This window comes from Daktulosphaira vitifoliae, unplaced genomic scaffold (assembly GCF_025091365.1).
Source record: "Daktulosphaira vitifoliae isolate Bord-2020 unplaced genomic scaffold, ASM2509136v1 Scaffold_5, whole genome shotgun sequence".
Classification (NCBI taxonomy): domain Eukaryota; kingdom Metazoa; phylum Arthropoda; class Insecta; order Hemiptera; family Phylloxeridae; genus Daktulosphaira; species Daktulosphaira vitifoliae.
The window spans coordinates 6,051,838-6,063,065 of NW_026099576.1; the positions used below are offsets into that span (position 1 = coordinate 6,051,838).

Consider the following 11,228-nt stretch of genomic DNA (forward strand, 5'->3'; position numbering starts at 1 on the left):
ACAGCACAGCAGGATTTTTTTTCAATCTTTGAGGGTAATGTCTTCGACTAGATACGATTTGTTATCTTTTGACGTATCATTGAAAGAAATCGGTTCGGTAAAAGATGAGAAAAAGTGGTAACAGACACAAAAAAAAAAAATAAATAAAATAAAAGAAACACATCTTAGTAAAACCAATACCGCATAGCGGTATTATAACGTCAATAGCGTCGCATCGAAGCTAAAACTGATTCAAAAATTATTATACAACAGTCATTTTCTCAATATAATCTTTTTTAACAATATAAAATACAAGGGTATTTACTTTATAAAAAATAAAGTAAATATCCTTTTAAGGGATGTGGGATAAACCTTAAATATATTTAAGAACTTATAAATTGTAAAATAAATATTAACTTGAATAAAGCAAAATTTTGTATATCTTGAAGTAAATTTTAATTATTTTATTGATTTTATTAAATAATTTAATAAATTCGCATTAAAGCGTTTTTCGTGATAATAATGTTAATTACTGTCAGATGTCATTTATTTTGTCTTAACTAATCTGCATTCCAATTGAACCGCGATTCCATTGTGCTAGGTTTTGTTTTATTCATTGTATTATATTTAATACAAATGAAACATCAGGCTCTAACAATTTAAGGTGTAACGGAGAGTATTACTACCTCATAAAAACTGATTTAATAAAGAAACTCTAGACACTCATTTCTCTTAAAATTATAATTTATTTGTAAATATATTTTTTTTAATTTTATCAATAACATGTATTTTTATTTATGTGTTACAAAATAATTTTGATGACCATCACTTATATCTTATATGGGTGACATCTATATTTTTTAAATGTAAAAATACATATTAAACTAGCTTATAAAATAGAAAATATTCTAATTAAGAATATGAGTGGTCAATAACAACTCTTGAACCAGTAGTTAGGAAGTTATTAAAATTTTAAAATATAGACATGCAGTGTGGTTGCTTTTTTTATCATAAGTCATTTTTTGAGCACGCACATTTTGTAATGATCAGCATTTTTAAAATTGATATTATTATTTTCTTTGACTGCTGATATATCAAAATTTAACAATCGTCACTGTTTAAAAAAAAAAGTTTTAAAATACAGAAAATATTTTTTTTAATGCCATTTTTGAAAGTACTGAAAGATATTTTTTTTTAATTTATTAAAATTGTGGATTATTTTAAATGTATTTAATAAGTCTAACTACATTAAAATTGGTTTCTTTTGACATATTAATTATTAAAATCGGTTCAGTGAGAGCTGAGAGTTATTATAGAGTAGCAAATATCCTTTCTTAAATATGGTATTGACTTTTTTCATGCAGTGTGCTACACTCTAAGATTAAACTCCAATAAATGTATAAATATATTAAATATCTAAATTCAATATATTAAATATAACCCATTAAATAATAATTTGGATAAGTTAAAAAAATATATAAAATATTGGATGACAAATAGTGTTTTATTTACATAAAATAGAATAATTTAATAACTTTGTTTTAAAACTAAGTTTACTTAATATTGTGGTTTGTATGAAGCCGGTTTGTATGCTGGGGCAGCATAAGATGGTTTGTAAGATGGAGCTGAGGGATAAGCTTCAGTTGAGTAAGTTGGAGCAGCTGGGTAAGCTGGCTTGTATGCTGGCTTGTAAGTTGGGGATGAGTAAGATGGAGCTGGATAGGAAGCTGGTGCTGGGTAGGCAGCTGGGGTTGGGTAGGCAGCTGGTGCTGAGTAGGCAGCTGGGGTTGGGTAAGCGGCTGGAGCTGGGTAAGCAGCTGGGGCTGGGTACGATGCTGGTTTGTAGGCAACTGGTTTGTTGTAAGCTGGGGCAGAATTGTAAGCTGGAGCGGAATTGTATGATGGTGTTCCTTCCTTTTTCACTTCAGCGACGAAACCATTGTAGTCGTCGGCGGTATATTCAACGATTCTCTTGGTGCCATCAGGTTCGACCAAACTGTAGGATCCCTTGACGTATCCGTTTCCGTCACTGTATTCTTGTTGGCTTTTGACATCATAAGTGTATTGGTCGTTGACGGAATATTCGAAGTTGTATGGAGCTGGAGCGTAAGATTCTTCTTGGGCGTAGGATTTTGGTGCAGAATATGCTGGTTTGTAAGCTGGGGCGGAGTAAGATGGAGATGAGTAGGCAGTTGGTGTTGAATAGGCAGCAGGTGTTGGGTAGGCAGCTGGTGTTGGGTAGGCAGACGGTGCAGGGTAGGCTGGTGCCAACGGGCCGGCAAGTGCGGATCCCAATACACAGGCAATTATGGCGACGAACTGAAATCAAAATATTTTAATTTAATTTTTATCAATTGTTTAAAAATAAAATTCAGTAAAAACAAATGATTCATTAATCAGTTATATTGAATTTCACTCTATTGCAAATTTAATAGAAAATGATCGTAACAAAGTTTTCTTTATATTATCACTCGTAAAAAAATGAAAATACTTTAATTATAAATGTCAAATGTATTATAAAAATTTGTATTTTTTTTTTCATTACAATATTAATATTCTTAATTAGATATACTATAATCAGATAATTTTTTAATAATAGTTAAAACACTGTATATAAATTTAGTTATTTGTTTCATAAAATAATTCATAACACTTATGTTACACTATGAAAAATCCACTAGTTTTGCGTTATTGATTTCATTAATTATATTAGACCACTTTAACACTTAAAACTATTTCTCGTTAAAAAAAAAATAATATACAAGTACATTTGATGTTTTAATTTTTCAGTACTTACTTTGAAAGCCATTTCAAATAAATAAATAAATAAGTTTTGGTTGTTAAGAGTGTTTAAACCAAACGATGACTGAATAATGTTGATTGACAACGATCTACTTTATATATTATTTGGGTAGACTCTATTGCTCCCCTCTTGAGGGCGAACCACCTATGCGGTAATCAAAAGAACAATCCCTCTAGTGACGTATTGGTCTTGACAATTTAGAAACTAAAGAAAGAATAGGGAGTTCGCACCGCCCAAAATCTTTGCTTTTCAATTGTGCAAATGTACAGTCTAACAAAATTACAATTAGCTGTGCAATACATAAATTGCATATAACCTTTTAAGAAAAAGTTATCAAAAAAATATATATTAATAATGTAGTAAAAACTTACTCTTACTAAGTATGAACCATACTAACAACTTCATAAGCAGATTTTTTTCAAGATATTGAAATATTCCCAAAATATTTGAGTATTAAATATTTTGTCAAGTGTTATGTAAATAGCATTTAAAATTTTATAGTTTTATACAATAAATTAATACAAAATTTTCTTGTTTCAAATACTAAATTTTATAAATAAATAAAATGGAAACCGATGAAAAACTTTTTCTGTATCGACATTTCTAGTCTTTCTTATTTGTGCTCCTAATTGTAATATTGAAATTAACTTGTTGCCTTAAAAATCTTTTTTGGCCAACAAGAAGTTTGGTTTAACAATAGTAAGCTGAACTAGTGTATACTAAGGAAAAGTTGATTACAATGGTTTCCCGTTGCCTCTTACACTAGATTAGTGAACATAGCTAAGAGCTAATATGCATCATAACACACCATCAACCAGTAAACATTTTTACTAACCAAATTGAAAACTTAGTGACGTAATTTTGCCAATGTTATAGTTTTGGGGTAATTAGTGTGGTTATATCTCCCTAAAACAAAGAATATTTCTGTGATACTATATAATCTTGGGACAGAGTTTAACAAACTTAATACTCTTCAAAGTAGCTCAAACAAAACTTATAAATGCTTATATAATTCACAGCCCTGGATATGATTTTTTATGCTGTACTAACTCGTTTATGAATACCCATCTATTATTATTGATTAAAAATTGTTTACTAATAGTTCTAGAAAATTCAATAAATATAATAAATGCTTAAATTTTTAGTTCAACTATAGACCATACAAAAAACAGTGTCAACATCTATAATTAAAGTAGTCTAGTCATTTGATAAATGGATTATAATCCATTTCACCAGTAAACTCTATTATTGGTACACCGATGAAGATTTGCCTAGAGCACTAGAACTTCATCAAAGAATTATATAACATAACTTTGTGATGTCGATAACCACTTTAACAAATATAATTGGCGCATATTCATACAAATAGTATTAGTAATAGTAAAAATGTATGTAAGACATTTTATCTGTAAATTTTCTACTTGAATTCAATTACAAAAAGCAAATTTAAAGTTGATAATAGTTCCAAAAATAAAAATTGATTTTCATATTGAATTATTTCAAGTAGTAAATACATGACAGCTGAATACGTGAAATTTCATTTTATCAACATAAAAGGGTAGGCCACTACGGTTTATCTAATATAAAACTAATAATTAACAGTCAACGAAATGTTTACAGGTCAATAGGTCTTATACATATGACACACAAAAAACAACTGATATAATATACTTCTAGATTGCATTATTACAATCGAATCCCGCACTGCAGTGATAATAATAATGTATATTATTATTAGATATTACCTTTATAAGTTCGACGAGATTGCCTTATTCTACAAATTGGCCTAGTCCTTGATCCTTTTTGTTATTACGATCCGTTTTAGGTAACGATCGTTTAAGAAATTACGTCTGTTTTAATCATTTATAAATCGGCCAATGTGGTTTTGATATTTGATCATTGCTAAATCAGATCAAAATATGAACGGAATTAATAAATTCTATTTAATTTAGTCTATTAAATATATTCTAATTAATGAATTATAAATTATATTTATGTAACTGTATGCTACGTTTAAAACATTAAGGGGTATCTTTAATAAAATTAGGTTGATGTAATTGATCAAATTATGATCTTTTTTAAAATTATATAAATATTAGATGATTTAAATTTGTAAATATAATAAAACATTAATTTAATTTAAGTTAAAACATATGATATTGACAACAAAAAAATAATTATAGAAATAATTTTTTTCACACAAAAAGATTTTGAATAGAATTTTTACACGATCCTTTCATTAACGACAAATTCATACTTAACCAATCGGGTAAGAAACTACAACCCTAATAATAGTTCTTCTTTAAAAATACAACTATTTTTTAAATACTAGCTTGTTCTTGTTATTCATCAATAATTCAGTACTAATTAATTACTATCTTATAACTGACATTCGAACATTGATGTTTGGTTTGAGTTATACTTTTAGCTACAATCTTTAAGATCTTTTAGTTTTTAGCTTGAAGACTAAACCAAATTAATAATGACTAAATTTAAATTTAGAACTGTAGAAATTTCTATTGAAATTTAATTCTTTAATGTAATCAATTTAAAACAGTTTTTTAATAAAACAAAGTTAGTTTTTTCAATGTCTATTAATATCTAATTTATTTATTATTATTAATTTAAAATAATTTATTACAACCTATTTAAAAATAATAAAATAAATATATTACAATGGCACAAGTTATTTTTCTGAATTCAATGTTTCAAACAATGGACACTTTAACAAGTCACTATTATGTAAGACAAATAGATGGAAATCCGAGCAAGTTTCCGGTAAAAACGGTCCTTGAACTTTCGATTGTTACTTATCCGGAATTGAAAAATAATATTGTTCACGTTATCTATAGTATTAATGTAATTACATAGTGTCCGTTCACCCATTGTCGGTATTTCGTCCTCGAATCTCCATATTCGGTACAATATTAAACATTTTCCATCGTTATTCAATTGTTTTAGATAGAAAAATAATAACAAAAATGTGCATAATATTATGGATATTAAGTTTAAATAATAAGATAACAATACAGATATTATTGACACATGGTTATTGTATTTAAAAATAGGTGTTCACGACTGAGCAGATTTCGCACAGAAATCCATTGCCGGGGTTACTAAGCCCATGTTATTATTTTTTTGAATGAATTCTCACCATCAATGGGAGCGCAAGCGTGGAACGAAGGACATTGACATTCTATGCGTACGCGTATAACATTACCCTTGTTGATCATGGTTCGGGGCTAAAGTCCTTATCCTCGATTTGAAAAATCACTAATTAATTGTAATGCTGATTATTAGTTGCATCGACCTAATGCCACAATAATTTTATTATAATCAAAGAGTACGTGGACAGCTTTTCCCTTTCTATAATATTACTTGCGTTTTTTTTTTTTAGTATTATGTCTATTAACATAATTAGAGGTGCTGCCTGTCATTTTTTTTTTTTTATATTTTACTCTATTCGTCACAGATTAACCTCGACCTTGACATTAACACTTTTACTCTCATGATATAACACCAATTATCGCTGTGTGATGTTGATATTATAGATTACATTACTGAATATTAGCTGAAGCAAAATATAGTTTAATTAAAATTTTAAAAAATATCAAAATAATAATCTTTAATAATTATTTTTATCTAGCTATATTTATTTATTTTAAATCATCCGAAATAAACTTTATTTAAATATTCTAATAAATAATTAACTTTTATAAAATGTATTAAAAAATTAACAAAATTTTAAAATAAAACCCCATTTTAATAATAACATAAATTTAAATAAGTATTTTTTTTTTTTTTTGTATTTAGCTTAAATAAGTAAAACAAATTTGATTTCTAGGTGATTCTAAAATAAGTTATTTTTAATTATTTTAAAACTAAAAAAAAATTCTACATTTGAGAATATATTCGGTGTTTGACAATTATATGAACTTTTCAAATATGTAAGTAATATAAGGCGTAATGCCTTAAATTAAAAAAAAACACTTTTTATCTGTCATTTTAATATGTTGGTAACTTGTTTAAAATTATTAAACATATTGATTTTTGCATTACAAACTATATTATAGTTCAAGTAATAAGGTATTAAAAAAATTCCATATTGTAACGTATATTTAATATTTAGAGGCTTAGGCACCCTAATTCTAATACAGACATCAATAATAATGAAAATTGTTTGCGAATTAACAAAACTATTATTAATAAGGAGAGACTTTATATTGAACCCACTACATATTTACACCTATGTCTTTCAAAAATACCTACACTTTATTCTTTTTTTCAACCATTTAATGTATTTAAAATAATATGTTATATCGAATTCTAATTTTTTCTTGTCTTAAGATCATATATTGCTAGGAAAAAAATTGAAAAAAAACCACCAAAAGTAATGATCTATATTAAAAAGCAAACCAAAACAAATATCATAATTAAAAATTCAAACTTTGCAAATTATTTCAGAGGAGTACAATTTCCTATCCTTCCCTGGTTGCACCTCTGTATGTGCTGTTTTATCATATTAAATTTAAAACACTTAATTTTATATTTTGCAAAAAAATATGAACAGTTCATCAATTAAAAAAACGATTTAACAACATTTTTAATAGTATAATAAGAAATTGATATATCCATAGATTTAGTAAGTATATTATTTGAAATATATATATATCAAATAACAAAATATTAAACATATTTGTTATAATAATTATTAATTGTAACATTTTATATGAAATGATACAAAATAGAAAACAAGAATTTTTTTTTATAATTACACAATACTCTGGGAGAGCATTTCAGAGTTTTTGTTAATTGATGTTTAGTCTCAAGCTTTAATAAACAAAGCTTTTCATTAGTTAGTCAATGATAGCTCTAAGAAATGTTTTCAAATGAAAATTGTATTTTTAATATAAACGAACTAGATGTAATGTATTATTATTATGTTAAACTTAATTTGAAACAACACTTGATGTTTTGAATAAAGTCAAAACTATTTTGATTTTATGACGGAAAATAATTATTTTTGGTTAAATAATTATCTTAAGTATAAATATAAAATGAAAACGTAAATAAAAACTGATATTTTAAAGTTTCAAATTTTTAATTTAATGTTAAAAATCATGTATAAATCTTGAGGGATTACAAATACATGTAGTTAATTGAATATTTATGACGTATATTTGCAGATACACAGCATTTATTATTAATAGTAGTAACAGACATCTTGATAATTATGAATAATATGTATTTATAAATTATTTATAAATACACCAACTGGCAATACAAAGAGAATATCTATTGATAAAGTTATAATTGTCAATAAACATTCCATGACTACTATACATATATAAAAACTTAAACATTAAAAATATTTTTCCGATTGAAAGTACAAAGTTGACATCCTTAAAACCCGTAAACTTAAAAAATATTACATAGCTAATAATTCAAACATAATATGTAACTAAAGGTAACAAAATAAAAAAATGTTTTAATTATTTTTATTCTGTCAGTAATTAAGTGAAATTTGATAAAAAAATCTACTTGAATATAACAAAAATTAATAATCATCGATATTAGCAGGTACACGTCATTGTTATTATCAATGATAGTAAGGTACATTGTTGTGAGTTTATAAATACACTAACTGACAATACAAAAAGTATATCTATTGATAGTCATAATTGATAATAAACAATCCGTGACTGTAATAGCAATATCATAAAAAACCAATTAGCTTCCTATATTTGTAATCCCTTGTGTATTATACCTATATATTAACTCAAAAAATTGAAACTTTAAATGTTTATATCTAATAAACAAATTAGGTTTTATTAAAAATTCAAATGCTATTTATTATTGAATTAAAAACTCAAACATTTTATTAAATTAAAAATATGTGTTACCATTTAAAAAAACAAAGTTGACACCCTTACCAGGCATAAGGGATGAACTTAAAAAGTATTACATAGTTAATAATTCAAGAATAATGTGTAACTAAAGATAAAAATTAAAAAAAAATTTTAAATTATTATTATTCTGTAAGTAATTGAGTGGGTTATCATAAAAAAATCAGCCTGTATATATTCCATTAAATAATAATTTGGATAGGTTAAAAGAATATATAAATTATTGGATGTCAAATGTATTTTATTTACATAAAATAGAATAATTTAAAAATTTTGTTTTAAAACTAAGTTAACTTAATATTGTGGTTTGTATGAAGCCGGTTTGTATGCTGGAGCTGGGGTAGAGTATCCGTAAGCTGGAGCTGAAGGATAAGCTTCAGTTGGATAAGCTGGTTTGTACACTGGTTTATAAGCTGGGGCAGAGTAAGATGGAGCTGGGTAGGAAGCTGGTGCTGGATAGGCAGCTGGGGTTGGGTACGATGCTGGTTTGTTGTAAGCTGGGGCAGAATTGTAAGCTGGAGCGGAGTTGTATGATGGTGTTCCTTCCTTTTTCACTTCAGCGACGAAACCGTTGTAGTCGTCGGCGGTATATTCAACGATTCTCTTGGTGCCATCAGGTTCGACCAAACTGTAGGATCCCTTGACGTATCCGTTTCCGTCACTGTATTCTTGTTGGCTTTTGACATCATAAGTGTATTGGTCGTTGACGGAATATTCGAAGTTGTATGGAGCTGGAGCGTAAGATTCTTCTTGGGCGTAGGATTTTGGTGCAGAATATGCTGGTTTGTAAGCTGGGGCGGAGTAAGATGGAGCTGAGTAGGCAGTTGGTGTTGAATAGGCAGCTGGTGTTGGGTAGGCAGACGGTGCAGGGTAGGCTGGTGCCAACGGGCCGGCAAGTGCGGATCCCAATACACAGGCAATTATGGCGACGAACTGAAATCAAAATATTTTAATTTAATTTTTATCAATTGTTTAAAAATAAAATTCAGTAAAAACAAATGATTCATTAATCAGTTATATTGAATTTCACTCTATTGCAAATTTAATAGAAAATGATCGTAACAAAGTTTTCTTTATATTATCACTCGTAAAAAAATGAAAATACTTTAATTATAAATGTCAAATGTATTATAAAAATTAGTAATTTTTTTTTTATTACAATATTAATATTCTTAATTAGAAATACTATAATCAGATAATTTTTTAATAATAGTTAAAACACTGTTTATAAATTTAGTTATTTGTTTCATAAAATAATTCATAACACTTATGTTACACTATGAAAAATCCACTAGTTTTGCGTTATTGATTTCATTAATTATATTAGACCACTTTAACACTTAAAACTATTTCTCGTTAAAAAAAAAATAATATACAAGTACATTTGATGTTTTAATTTTTCAGTACTTACTTTGAAAGCCATTTCAAATAAATAAATAAATAAGTTTTGGTTGTTAAGAGTGTTTAAACCAAACGATGACTGAATAATGTTGATTGACAACGATCTACTTTATATATTATTTGGGTAGAATCTATTGCTCCCCTCTTGAGGTCAAACCACCTATGCGGTAATCAAAAGAACAATCCCCATAATAACGTACGATGGACGATTTGTAATCCAGAGAAAGGGCTTCAATGGTGGACATTAACTACTTAAAAAGTTAAAGTTAAGTTAAAGTGTTATTTTCTTGTAATGGTACAGTTTAGATGAAATATTGTAAATGTTCTATTATTGTATTATTACTCGTATTATTGTATAATATGCGGCAACGTCGTGTGGGACTTTTACATTCACATTATGTGGTGGCGGCGCTGGAAAAATGTTGTCATACCTAACAAAGTGATAAGAAGATAAAATAGTTGGTTGGTTATGATATCTATGTATTAAATAAAATGAACACTTTTGTTTTTCGTTTTCTCTCTAAAATAAAAAACTAACAAGTAACAATAAGATTTTTTATGATGAATTAAAATGGAAATATCAACAAACTATGTTTGAGAGAACAGCGAATAAATACACACGAATATCAACTATATTTGAACTCCTACATCAATGAACACTGCATCACCAGTACAACTGAAATTAAGGTTAGAAACATAACTACGACTAATCGTACACATACTAAATAGTACATAGAAAGAAATATGTTTATTTTTGTATATATTGATATTTATATAAATTTTTAAATTGTTATTTAATACAGAAACGAATTGTAATCAAAAATTAATTTTTTAATTTGTAAAATAAATTAAATACCATTTCATTGGCGCCCGGACATGAGAGGACGTGACAACCTTAGGTCCTAATGTAGAGTTTTTGGGGTTATTAAAAGAAAGAAATTCGGTAATAATTTGGTAAATGTAAAAAAAAAAAAAAAAAGTCGAAATAGACTAGGTGTATGGCAGCTAAAGAGCCGAAATAGGCATTAGTTTGCGCCGAAATAGGTGAAACATACCCATTAATAAATACATTTTACTTTAGTTAATATACTGAAAATCTTAATTATATAGCAACAAATAATTATACTGTAGTACTTGGT

The 11,228-nt window shown here is 27.0% G+C and overlaps 2 protein-coding genes across 3 annotated transcripts in view; one reads left to right on the top strand and one right to left on the bottom strand.

Annotated features, from left to right (window-relative positions):
• The window catches only part of LOC126907402 (Kv channel-interacting protein 2-like), a 383,598-nt gene that overhangs the window by 224,552 nt on the left and 147,818 nt on the right, over positions 1-11,228 (top strand). The window lies entirely within an intron of this gene.
• Positions 1,463-10,234, bottom strand: LOC126907195 (cuticle protein-like). Its single transcript, XM_050688307.1, has 3 exons — positions 10,100-10,234; positions 8,986-9,621; positions 1,463-2,298 (listed from the first exon to the last, which is right to left on the bottom strand). Exons 1-3 carry the CDS (start codon positions 10,109-10,111, stop codon positions 1,537-1,539), a joined length of 1,410 nt encoding a protein of 469 aa, XP_050544264.1. The 5' UTR covers positions 10,112-10,234; the 3' UTR covers positions 1,463-1,536.

What these genes read in the sequence shown, in the direction of transcription:
- LOC126907195 (XM_050688307.1), bottom strand. An exon ending in CTTCATACAAACCACAATAT is followed by an intron (nt 2,299 to 8,985) that starts TAAGTTAACTTA and finishes TTTTGATTTCAG; the next exon opens with TTCGTCGCCATAATTGCCTG.